Source organism: Myiozetetes cayanensis, unplaced genomic scaffold, assembly GCF_022539395.1.
Source record: "Myiozetetes cayanensis isolate MyiCay16 unplaced genomic scaffold, myiCay2020 scf6-25, whole genome shotgun sequence".
NCBI classification, from domain to species: Eukaryota; Metazoa; Chordata; class Aves; order Passeriformes; family Tyrannidae; genus Myiozetetes; species Myiozetetes cayanensis.
The window spans coordinates 35,085,695-35,098,915 of NW_026087853.1; the positions used below are offsets into that span (position 1 = coordinate 35,085,695).

At 41.0% G+C, this 13,221-nt stretch overlaps 1 protein-coding gene across 1 annotated transcript in view; it reads right to left on the reverse strand.

Annotated features, from left to right (window-relative positions):
- Nucleotides 1-611: 611 nt before the first annotated feature.
- MIDEAS (mitotic deacetylase associated SANT domain protein) overlaps nt 612-13,221 on the reverse strand; it is a 58,815-nt gene continuing 46,205 nt past the window's right edge. Inside the window, 8 exon segments of the mRNA XM_050334830.1 lie at nt 612-6,511; nt 6,514-6,632; nt 7,957-8,156; nt 8,544-8,720; nt 8,924-9,073; nt 10,214-10,302; nt 11,417-11,492; nt 12,761-12,864. Coding sequence (XP_050190787.1) covers nt 6,426-6,511; nt 6,514-6,632; nt 7,957-8,156; nt 8,544-8,720; nt 8,924-9,073; nt 10,214-10,302; nt 11,417-11,492; nt 12,761-12,864 — 1,001 coding nt within the window. The 3' untranslated portion in view covers nt 612-6,425.

The window sequence follows — 13,221 nt, forward strand, 5'->3', positions numbered from 1 at the left end:
ATGTTATGCTCATAGGTGTGAGAAATACCTATGTAGCTTAGATAACTAAAAACAATTAAGTACCAAAACATAAGGAAAGTGTTCTGAGGATGGATGGAAACATGTAGATATTTAAAATCCACAGCAAGAGATCCAGCTACTGCCAGAGGGAACAAAAATAAGTGCTGTGTAACAAAACAGGTTTAAAAACCCCCTTAGATTCAGGTAACAGACAAGGGTCTTTAAGAACCCCACCGGCCTTACTTACAGCACAGCAGACCCAGAACTATTCCCCATCGATCTCCAGCACACTACCAAGGTTGTTTTGGCTTTCTGCAAGGGTGCTCGGCTTCAAGTGGAACACACACGCCATCAACACTTCTGAAAAGTAATGGAGCCACATCTGCCACTTATTTTCTTGGATATAAGACTTAAAACACATTGCAGGCAAGTGCATTTGAGGGGAGAGGTTTAAACTGAGAAACAGCCTCGAGGGTTGCTATGAAAAACACAGGCGAATACCATGAGAGAGCAGCCTGGCTAGGAGGACTTGTAACAGCTTCCTCAGCACCACAAACAGCCTGAGCCCCCCAGACACTCCCTCATACCATCAAAAAACTCAGCTAGGAAACTATTTTTTAAACCTCTTTTAATAAAAGGTATTTTAGATATATGGAGGATATTAAGTAAATAAGTTACATAGTACATTACAATCACATCAGCAAGATTTCCTTTAGTGTATTAATATTTTATAAAAAAGCACACAAAAAATAAATTCAGTCCAGTCTATGACAACTGTACAGCAACAGGTAAATATATTTCTATATGTACATTTTAAACACATAACAGTCTTTTAAAAGGTGCCCTAGGCAGCAGACACACAAAAGGAAGTGTCTGCTCACTTGTTAAAATAAAAGTAATATACTTTATTATAAAGCATTTATACAGTAATTACAAAGGCAGACTGCTCCTGTACAGTACACCAAAGCTTTGACTACAAATTTAAAAACAGAACATAAAAAGAGTGAACACAAAAAAAAGTTCATATCAAATCTGAACTACAAGGGGGAAAATACATGTGGTGAAGCTGCAGGAAACTTTTTAAAATACACAATTACATTTCTATAAAAATATATATTGTCATCTAATCTGGAGAAGTTAGGGTTTTTTTCTCAGGCTCAGCTGTCAGTGGAATCTTAGTCTTGGAAAGAAAGATCCTTAGACAGCTGGGAATTCAAAGTTTGTGTCTTCCTAACATATGACACAGGAGAGAAGGAGGGCGAGTAAAGCAGCTGAACCCAAGTGACAAATTTACATAGAAACTCACCCCCACAGAAATCAAACATAATCTGTAGACTCTACTTCTCTGTCTCTTTAAAGCTTTATAAACTTCCAGACATAGATCAGAAGATAAAGCAGGGAGAAAGTTTGTGTGGGAAAATGTGGATTAGAAGAAGGTTTCTGGCAGACGTAAGCATTGGACTAAAAGTGCCATTGTATGAAAGCAGAGAAGACTCCTATGGCAAACAGTCCTCCCTACTCCCATTTCTTTAAAATAAGATATGTATCTATAGAAACTTTCTAGTCCACTGCCTGAAAGAGAATTAAGAAGTGCGTAACTGCTCAGAGTGGTTTAGGAAACACTTTTTTTAAATGTTGATTTTAATTTAAGCTTGTTGCAGTGATAAAAATAATCAAAAGTCTCAGTTTGACAAATCAGAGATTATTTTTAGCTAATTTGGACATTGTCTACCATGGGATTTCACAGATGAGTTACCTTTAAGCTTTTGAATTTCTGTCTCTGCCCTACCTTTAAGCAGCTCCATTCCTACCTGTTCCTAGCCAGCAAAATGCCACAGTCCTGCACAGCTGAGTGAGATTCTGTAGGCCTTCAACTTAGAGAGCTGAGTTCTCTCAGATACCATTATCTGTATCAGTAAATGGACAAACACAAAATAAATAAAATGCAGAGTGGTTCTTGCAGCAAAACACCTGCAGCTGTATCAGATATGCATCACAAGTGCATGCACCTATCTAGTAATTACATACACACACAGAGTCTTAAAAAAATCAGATGCTATCCCATGCAGATCACAAACCTGACAGATTGAATTTATTTGTAACAGGCAGAAGTACCTGACCAGGGCAAAACGTGACCTGTCGCTGCATCTCTGTGATGCCCAATGCTGGTATCGGGACTCAGGTAATGGTTTTGAAATACAGCCACCTGGAGCCTGATCTTGCACTGTAAAAGGCAAATCTATTAGCACACATTTACAGAATCGCAGTCTATAAATCTTGTATTTGTTCCCATAGAAAGAGCTAAAGCAAAGGGACACCTTCTTCAGACTTAATGACTGAGCTTTTACTGCCCTTTTCTAAATTAGCAGCAAACCCTTACACTAAATGGGGACCAATCAATAGGCCTTCAAATGATGGAAAATAATGACCATGGAGTTTTAAAACAGATATATCAACAGAACACAGACAAGAAGTTTGCTTGTTTGGTGTGGGCTTTTTTAAACCCTAACTGGAACAACACAGCCTTAATTTAACACTGTACTGCAGTAAAGAGCCACTCAAGTTATTTTCCCCCTACCAAGAGTAGGAACATGACTCACTCCAGATTAGACAAATTCAAATTGTTCAAATGCTTTGTCCACAGAAATTGGGTTGGTTTTGGGGTTTTGCTTTTGAAGTTTTTTTAAACAATTCTCTGCCAAGTTTTGCTACTAGGCAGGATCTAATTCAAATGTAGGATCAATTCCAAACTCCTACTGTAAGCAAGTGGGCAGCAGGTTTGGTTTTGCTGGTTTGTTTTTTAAGATGATACTTGGAGGAATAGTTTTCCTTATTACCATGACAGAAAAGAGGTCTTCTGGTGGCTACTAGCAATTTGTAAATCTGCTCAGAAACATTCCAACTTGATGGCACTTACTTGGAACATTTATCTGATTGTGGTCAGCCATGGTAACCCACAGCTGTTGAAGAGGTTATCCTCAGAAAAAGCCCTTTTCTGATTTTCTCCCAGTGACAGACCTCACTGTGTACAGTCTTGCTGTTCTCTTATACTGCAGCAGGGTGGGAGAGGAACAACCAGTGCTGGAATCAGTGTGTAATATACACAACATTTTTGTGCAAGTAAAGAAAATCTCCAGTTTATCCTTATCAGCACCTCAATGCTTTGTCCCCGATCAGAGGAAAAATTATATCCGTTTCCTAAAACAGGGAAAAATCAGTGAAAGATCTGGTCTTTGGAAGACTATAACAATGCTTGCATTCATGCATCATCATATCTGAAAGAATTAGTACTTAATGCAATCCCATGATTTGCTCCCTAAATCTTTGTTCTTGAAAGGATTCAGCTGATCATTTTATTTGATCAGTTGTTTGTCACCATAGTTTGTTATGCCTTAGCTAAAACTACTTCAATTTTGAAAACTCATAAGGGCCATGACTAAATGTTTGCTCATTATCACCCAGGCGGACTTCCAGACACTAAAAAAAAATAAAAAAGTAAATGCAGGTGACGTACAGGGACGGTAAAAGGCAGGGAAATACCCTGATTTTCTGCCCATAAGGAGACCAGTTCATTTCAGCACAAAACTCTTTGCAGATTCACCTTACCAGAGAACAGACATAAATTCTTCTAGCTTAGCATCCTGTTTTCTAGCTGGAACTACACCTAGTTCATCCTGACCCTCACTTTTTCCTGAGCAACTGCTCCTGATCACTGTTGTAAACAAGACCTGAAGCTAGACAGAACTTTGGTTTGTCCCAATATGAACAGCTTCTGGTTTTCCCTAAGAGATTACACTGATTGATTTTGTACTGCTTTAGCAAGAACAGTAACAGCATTTTCCTAAGTCACTTTGATTAACTTAAGTTTAATCACATCTCCTCCCCAATCTAAAAAATATTAATTTTTTGCCATGTTTCTCAATGTGTGTGAGTTCCACCTCCGTTTCTATGTTATGTTATATACCTGCTGCAGCACAGGTATTCCAGACAAATACATCCCTTACAACAGGATCAGGTTCTACATCTATAGTGTAGAATATCTACATTACTTTAAATCCTATTTAGATACACTCACAACCCCTGCTTGTTTCTGACCTGTTGCCCTGAAGTTCTCAGCATCTGGCAACTTCCCAGAAACATACTTCAGGACTTTGTTTATTTGCATCACTTTTTTTTACTGGAATTAATTCCAGAACTATAAGTGGGCCATGAGGTCCAGCTGCTTCACCTAGTCTCTATCCTGGCACAGTGTGCTAAAGCTTCTGTTCTCCCCAAAGGCCCTAGGATAATGGCAGAAAAGCATTTTCTCCAATTTATAAAATAAAAAGAGAGAAAAATCAACACTGAAACTCTTAACAGGAAGACTGATTTGCTTAAGCTTCTTTTTAAAGATTAGCAGCTTTTAGTTCTATGTAGTTTTTGAATGATTTTAACAGTTCATGAAGTGCCATCTGCTTCCACAGCCTAGTTAGTCAGCAAGACCCATGCATGAAACAGTCATCCAAATGCTGAAAGGAAACCCAATTTTGATAGGAATGAAAAATACAACCTTGGCAGAAAATTGAACACTTACAGGCAAAATGTCAACATTGCAAAAAGTGCAGTCCTCATGATACTCCTACTGATTTTGTAAGAGTAGGAACTGTTTCTGCTATTAAGAAAAAGGATTCTATGCAAAGGCATAGATATGTCAAAGCAAACATGGTACAACACGAGCCTCCCAAACAAATGAGTGAAGCCATCATGGTTGCATAAAACCACGGGGCAGGAAGACTGCCAGATGGCATGTTGGAGTTAAAGCCACTTTCCATAGATAATCAGGAATTTATCTAGCAGCTTGAAGGGTCAAGATTTTTTTAAAAAAATCTGCCAGTCGGGCAGTCTGTGGTTCACATCCAACAATGTCTCTTGGATCCCTGCTCAGGAATGCAGGAGCTATGGGCTCCTTCGGTGCTGCCAGTACGACACAGTGCCAGCACCCAGGAAGCTGGGGATCAGTGCTGCTCCAAGGACTGGCTGCAGGGAGGGAGCTGGGCAGACAGGGTACAGGCTGGGATCAACCAGTCATGAAGCACAAGGAAGTGATCCGATTCTCTGCATCCTTACACAGTAATGATAAACGTGGGCTAAAAGAACAATCCTGTGCAATCTAACATCTGTCACCTGGACCACTTTACTACTTCTTAACTCTCTTTCACCAGAAGCTTTTGGTGGCTAGACTTTTTGGCTATTAGCTTGTGTCGGTTCTGAAGGAAGAGTCAGCCTTTCAGCAAAGAGCACGACTCACAGCAGGACAACCCAGCAGGCAGTGCTGCCCAGCCACTGGCGTGTAAATAGGTGACAAGCTTCTCCTGCACGTACATACTGCCTGACAGGAAGTATTTGGGAAACTAGGGCCCCATCATAAAAGCTCTTGATGATGGCAATTTCAAGAAGTAAATGAGGGATGCCACAAGACAGAAATGGATACTGAGAGTTAAAAAACATTCACAGAGGCATCACTGCTGGAGATGAGAGTCCATTCCTCCCATCTCTGAGTGCACACACTCCAGTGCACAAAACCTGGGTTCATTTTCACTAAACAAACTTGCTCCCATTTATGCAAAGACAAACCCAGCAGTTTTCATTTCAAATTGCACTTGTGAAGCCCAGACTACTTTCCTTAAGGTTAATCAAAGGCATATTATTTTGTTTTCCAAGATGAGACAACCCGCAAGGCCTGTGGCTACTCTAATTCCACAGGGTATTTTTATATCCATTGCTGCATTCTTAATGCCATGAAAGAAACGACCTCAGGCTTCTGCTTGAAAAATAAAACTTCCTCTCAAAAGGAAGAAGAGTGTCTTGCTTATCCCACTTTTCGTTTTTGTGAAACAGAGGTCAAAAGTGCACACTATCTTTCCACAAAATTTGTTGGTTGCCTGAATAATTGCTCAGAAAGAAAGGCAGGAAAGCATAACAGGAAGGAGAACTCACTGAGAAAGGAAACATCTAGAAGTTACCAGTGTCACAGTAACTGGATACACTTAGCTCAGAGTAGAGTTTCATTTTCTTGCGCTGGTCTGGAAACCTTTATATTCAAGAGTCCTGTTACCATGATTCCTGACAAGAACAAAAAGAAAGGTCTGACTGACCTGAGAGAACTCACTTCCACTGCAGGTGACATTGTTCTATTATGTACCTTGGGTATCATTATAAATAGAATAGAAATCTTATTAGTCTTAAAAAAAAAAAAAAATCCAAGTTATCCACCATTCTGGCTTGGTCAGTACTGGCAAGGTGAAGTGGAACATCTGGCATGAGGAAATGGCAGCACTGAAACCGAGACCTGATGGTTCAGGTAAGAAAGTGCAAGCAAAAGAAGTCAGACCACCAAGAGGGAGGTTGGGTCCAGCCTTACTACTCCCTCCACTTCTGGTCAGCCGCTATATTTCTCCATCTTCATCCGAGCTCGCACTGCTGCTCCCACTGCTGCTGCTCCCACTCTCGCTGCTCTCTTCCTGCCGGGCCTGGCTCCGGCTGCTGCCGCTGCCGCCGCCTCCTTCTCTTGCTGCCTCAGCGCAGCCGCCTTCTTTTCCTGCTCCGCGTGGCTTTTCATGTGAGCGCTGCGGCTCTTCACCTTGTAGAACACCCTGAGGAAGGCACACGTGTACATTAGCGCTGGTCTCTCCTATTACTTCTCCAAAAGAGCTTCTGCTGCTCCAGCCTCAAGTTTGTGAGCTTCAGCACCGGAGCTCACACTGCCATTGCAATAGAGCATCCACAGCAAACACCGCTGCAGACTCGGCATGCCAGCACGAGGTGGAATGCCAGCAGGAAATCCTGAGCCCCCTCAAACCACTTGCTTCGTTTCTTAATATGGCTATTTCCTCTTATTTTGCATTCAGCCCTCAATTCAGAGGTGCAGTGCTGGTATCAGAATTACACACATGCTACTTAACACGGCTCTGGTTTTCAGGCATTCCCCTGTGCTGCAAAAATACAAGCATGGAGGCAAATGGTGGCCCAGTGCCCCTCCTGAGCCTTGTGCACAAAGCTAGAAACACTTGAGCTTTTTCCTCCTGACTTTGCACTTCTATGATCTATTCCTCCATCTTTTGCCATCAACTATTTGGATTTTGCAGCGAATGCCACAAGAAAAGATTACACACCATTCAGAATCCTTTCCTGATTGTCCTTTGTCAGAGGCCAAGACCAAATCCTAACTGCCTGACCTCTTACAGCACTGCCTTTTTCAATGTCCTGAGGGCACACAGACAGGATGCCTTCAGGAAAGTCCCAGCCACAGCAGGAATCAGCCACAGCCCTGGTGAGGTACCTGGACAGATTGCATTTTCTTGCCATCCTCTAGCTTGCTGTCTTTTTAAAATAAAGAGATAACCACTGGTGTTACAAGACTCTCCTGTTTTAAACATGAGCAATTTATGTAGTAAACTGAACGACAGTTATGATTCTGTTGGCAACAAACCTATAAAAACTACTAAAACTGTGTGAAGAAAGAAAGATATTTTACGTCCACCAAAGATGAGTGCATATTTAACTAGATGAGCTATGTACCTACTGGCCCAATCCCTGGTTCTGTAACAGTGGTAGTATCTTACATTTCTATACCACTGTTCTCAAGTCTGTACCACGTTTTTAATTTGTGATCCAACAAATACATAGAAACTACTCATTACAAAAATGCAAGTGTTACAGTGCGGCAATACAGCAGCTGCTTGAAAGTACAGCTTAATACCAAACACTGTACAGAGCTGAAATGCAGGTAGTGTCTTATTCCATTTGAGGAAAAACAGTGTGTAATTTGCAAGTATTAGTGGGGCAGTAAGTCATTAAAATTATTGCCAATATCTCTGGCCTAAATAGAAAGATGAAAAGCTCATTTGAGAAAAAGCTTCCACAGGAGATGCCCTACAGTGATTCTGTGACTATTGCTGGAAGCAGAGTTGCTCTTACCTGCCACATTTTTTACATGGAAATGTGTTTTCTGTGTTTTGAGTTTTACTGGTAGCATCTGATTTTATCTTCTGTTTCCGCTTCTTCCTCTGCACTGGAGCAGTAATAAGCTTTCGAGGCTTCATGGTTGTCTCCCTCGGCTTCCTTCCAATTCTGCCTGTGACAGTTGCCTCTTGACTCCTCATATTGCCATCACTGGCCTTTGGAGAGAGGGGAAGAGTTAAGACAAACTGACACTTAAACCCACCATCAGAAGGCTGAGCTCCTGTGCTTCCTTTACTCCAGACCAAGGTTTTCTTTAATGAGAAAGTCTTCAGGTTTTCAGGACATTTCCCATCATGGTCTTATGTGTGCACCAACCACAAAGAACTACATTGCATTTTTCTCTCTTAGGCATCCCAGTTCTCCCCTCACAGCACAGAATCTGGCTGATATTAATACTCTGAGCTACTTCAACCCAGTCTTTTCTTCTGGGAGAAGTTGGAGGTGGAAACTTTTTACACCTGGAACTGCCCACCTGCTATTTTCTAAACTACTTGAGAGTGAAGATGGCATAGAAAGCACGATATGCACAATGCAACACTTACCATTACACCATCTTGTAGTGTCTGTTCATCTCTGAGAGCATCTGCGCTCCTCTTCCTGTTTTCTAACCCTTCCTCTGCCTCCTCTTCTTCCTCCTCTTCCTCCTCCTCCACATGCCCCTGTTCTTCACTGAAGATGTCCCTTCTGAGAGGAAGAACACGTGCAAACCTATGGGAACTCTTCAACAGAAGATAAAGGAACTGTTAATTTTGGTGTCTGTAAGTAAATGTTGTTATATGATACAGGACACAAGTTTATGAGTCTGGACTCCTCCTGTAGAGGAGCCAGATTGTTTCTGCTTTTGATTTGATCAGCAAATGAGACAACACTTCAAGACTTCAGACCACAGCCCAAAACAGGTAAAAGAAATTTAGGAAATTACCTTGATGTCAACTTCAGCTTCGTCTTTCATAGATCTCTCATTAGCACCATCAATGTCCCCAAAGATTAAGGTCCCATTCCGACCAATTTTCACCTGTTTCTTGTATGTGTAGTAGAATTCCACACACTGAGCCACTGTTTTGGTTTTTATCTGGTGTTTAAAAAACATCAAAGTCCAATGGATCACATGATCATAAGAAGGCTTATAAGTAATTATTAAGGGTGCAATAAATATACTTTGTATTTTCTTTCCTCAGTAATGTCCATTCCACCACAGCTGCTGCTCAGGCCTTCTTTTCCTGTGTCACACTCGCCTGTATGCCTCATCCCATAGCCCATCCCCTGCTGCCATTGTTATTCACTTAGAACTACAGGACCAACTTTTCAAAGAAAAGCTGGTCAATGTAAAGGTGACAGAACCTGAAACTTTGTAAGCTTAATGTACCTCTTGGCCTCTGAAATGTTCCAGTTGAGCTGTCAGGCTTGAGAGCAGCCTTTCAGTTTTATGGGGGAGCTTTATTTTCCAGTAGCACTTCAGAGAAGACCAGACCAGAATACCAATCCAAAAATGGAGATGAAGGTTTGCAGCCCTTTCCCATTTTGGCCACATGCATTTCATAGGCATATGGTGGTAGACAATTATCAGTACAGACCCATGAACCACCTACATATTCTGTATCCGTGATTTTTGTGAAAGTTTTGGAATACATTCTTAGCTTCTGAGCTTTTGCAACTTAAATGCCTTTGGGAGTTTATTCAGTAAATATGTATCAGCTCCTGGTTTTGCACTCTCCCTCAGTGATTTCCCCTTTGCTGACATGTCATACAAATCAAAATATGGGAGTGATCACTTTTACAATCATTGTCACAAGAAACTGGAAAGAGAAGTCCTAAAGGATACATCATTCACACATCCTCTGGTGCTTTCCATCAGTAGCAAGGATATGTTTCTATTTAGTTTCACAGGCAAGCCATTTAAGCCAAACATGACCAGCGCTCTATAAATATGCCCTGCAGAGGAGTTATCTGTGGCACGGACTAATGGAAGTAATGCAGCAAGTACCAAGGTTAAGTAAACAACAACAGTGAAAGGAACACTACTGTTCTAGCTTTCTACTGAGATTTTACGCTGTGCTGGATGATAAAATTTCTCTGAAATCTTCTGAGTGCTGGACTTGGTGCTTAAAACTGAGGTTTCAGAAAAATCAAGATTGAACTTCCTATATGAAATGCTTAATAAATGTAAGAATGTATAGTTGCTGTAATTTAAAATAAAAAAAAATTTACTTACAAGCTTTTGGACTAAGAAAAAGTCTTTCTTGTAGATTGCAATGCCTTTGTTGAATAACTTTTTTTCCGCAACTTTCCACTTGTCTGATCCTGCAGGTAAAAAAAAAAAAAGTTGTAGTGGAAGCCCATGCTATTTCAAATGATCTGTTTGCTTTAAGTAAGACTAATACATACATCTAAGAGTGCAGTCTCTCCTCACTCCTACTCCAGTAAAACTGCAGACTGCTGTTAAATCCTCCCCTACTACTCCACCTCAGCTTTCCTCTCGTTAATTCCCTTGTGTTAGATCTAATGCTCATCACCACAGGTTAACTCAGTTCAGCTTGAAAAACCACTCAATTAGATGAACTAAGATGTTGCCCAACCAAACAGCAATGTGAATAGACACACTTTGTGGTGGCCCAGGCACTAGATTTTATAGAAGGGAAATGGTGGGGCAGGAGAACAGGATCTTCTCTTTCAGCAGCAATCCACTGTACTTGAAGATTTATTACATCTCAAATATTCCTCAGCTATTCCTTGCCTCTAAATAATAAACACATTTTTTAACTCCTTCCTTCCTTTTAGATATTAATCAAGTAATATTTGGCAACCATTGCAGTAGTGTGTAATACTGAAGAAATGCAATTTCTATGCTTTACCACCTTAGATCAGGTCTTTCAGGTGGCTCAGGTTACTCTCCATCACTGAAACTGGTGTCACAGAGCTGACTACTTACTAATTAGGTGAAAGACTACGAAGGCAGTTTATGGCATTTAAATTTTGCTGAAACACTGACAGGCATCAAGAGCTGGCTGAGGCTTCTTCAGCAAGCTTGAAAGTTCTTCATCATAAAACCCCTGTTTAACGCTACCCTGGAAACTCATGCCAGACAGGCTGTGATTCTAAGGCAATCACAGCTTTTCTTTCTATCTTTCTGCATTCTCTGTGGCTCAGTGCAAGGGAATGCATTCCCTTTTCCCCATTAAGGAAACCAGAACACATACAATATGCCAACACACACATGCACATGTTCAGAAGGATGCGGTGTTTCTTATAAGTGTCATGATTTGCACAGGCAGAATTTCTGGCATGTCATCATTTGATTTATGGGAGAGGAGTGGTCTTTTATTGTAATGTTACAGAGTTCCTCAAAAAAATCAGAAAATAATTATAAAATTCCTGTATGATAAGCAGGCAGCATGGAGTTATTCAGTTAACAAACCTGTGTAGTGATAATCTGCCAAAGGGTGGGTAGGTGGTCGCACTGGCCTGTTCAACAGCAGTTTGGTCAGAGCTTCCTAAGATAAATACGAGTAAAATAATGAATTTAATGTTTGGGGTATTAAAAACAAATATCAGGCAACTGTTAATCCTCCTTTTTTTTTTGGCAAGCTAACTGAAAAGAACCACAGCACAGTTTAACAGCTGAGACAACTTTAAAAATCACATTCTTGACTATCCTTGACTATTCTTGGGTACCACAGGCAAGTGGTACATTCTTGTCACTTCTTCACATCTGTGAATTGATGCGATCACCACAGTACTGGGAGAGCGCTAATTCCATAGACAGAGACCATGCAGCAGTTTCCTCTCATTAACCAAAGGCCTCTATTACACACTCACATCTAAAAACGCTGCCTAAATGATGCCTGCCTTACACATCCAAGTCACTGTGATCTGATCTCACTTAACGAAGCAGTAATTCAAAATAGAACAGCAGTCACATGACTGACAGATTCTGCACACCCAAACAACCCCACCCCCAACGTCTCAAGCTGCTTTTTCATTTGTATTTAAACTGGAAGTGCTTTCAAAGTTAGTAGGAAGGTGACAACAGTCATGCTTCCACTGGCAGTGTAAACCATCTGAACAATGAGCTCCTCATGCCAGAGCCAGTCCTGCTCCTCCCTAATGCCAGCAACGGCATTCATAATGTGGGCTGGCAGAAACCCAACACACACACAATCCACTTTGTATTTGTACTCTTCTCCATACAGGTAAATGCAGTATCACAAATTCAGTGCAAGGGGACAAGAAACAAGCAGTCAGGCAAAAGTGTGGGATACTCCTGACCACTCCCAGGAGTGTCAAAGCGCAATAATAAAAGTGTATCATGTCTTACAATACTGATAAAAAAAAGTAGCAGCACAGCCCTTCTACGGACACAGAGAAGTTAAATGGATCTGCCAAAACAAAAAGGAGCAAGACATTGCGTTCTGTCTCAGCTTCAGCTCCAGCCTCTTATTTTTCCTTCCAACATGGTAATCTTCCCAGGAAGACAACATTTAAGACTCATTTATCAGTCTCAGCTCAATCACCCTGGTAGACTCTCAGTGCATTTGTTAAAAAGCCAAACATGTCAAAGTTGGAAATATAGAAGATAGTAAGTGAACATGGCACTGTACATCAGAGAGAACCCACTTTAGGGACATCCAAGGGACACTGACCAGTGGAAGCCACATGCATTGCAAAGAGTTTGCAAGGCTTTCCTCTCAGGAGTGGAAGGTTATCTGACCTTCCTAAACATAATTTGACCACTCTCAGTTGAACAGCTGGGAAGACTCACCAGAATGCTTCCCTTTGCTTCATGTAAGAAATGCAACACCAGCTCCTGGTTGGTTCCAGCCCCAGGAAAAATGCTCGAACAGGCAGCAGCTAGCAGGTTTTCCACTATTTCCAGAGGAGTACAAAAAATTTCAGATAAGAAGATTAAAATGAACTTTCCTATAGATTTCCATGATTAATTAGCTCTTTTGAAGGAGGACTAGACATAACAAAAAGTAAAACTTTCAGAGAAGCTCAATGTCCTTGCAAATTTATGTGGGTCAAATTTGGACCCAAGAACTCATTAGACTGCAAGGTCATGCCGTACTGCTTAGACACAGAGTTTCTTGCAAATCTCCCCCCTCCAATAACATCTTCCCACCTCCCTTCATCTCAGCGATTTCTTGAATACCCTCTTAAATTGTGAGTTTCCATTTCACAATACCCTTTTTTCTCTCTAATCAGAAAGATTTCTTCCAAGCC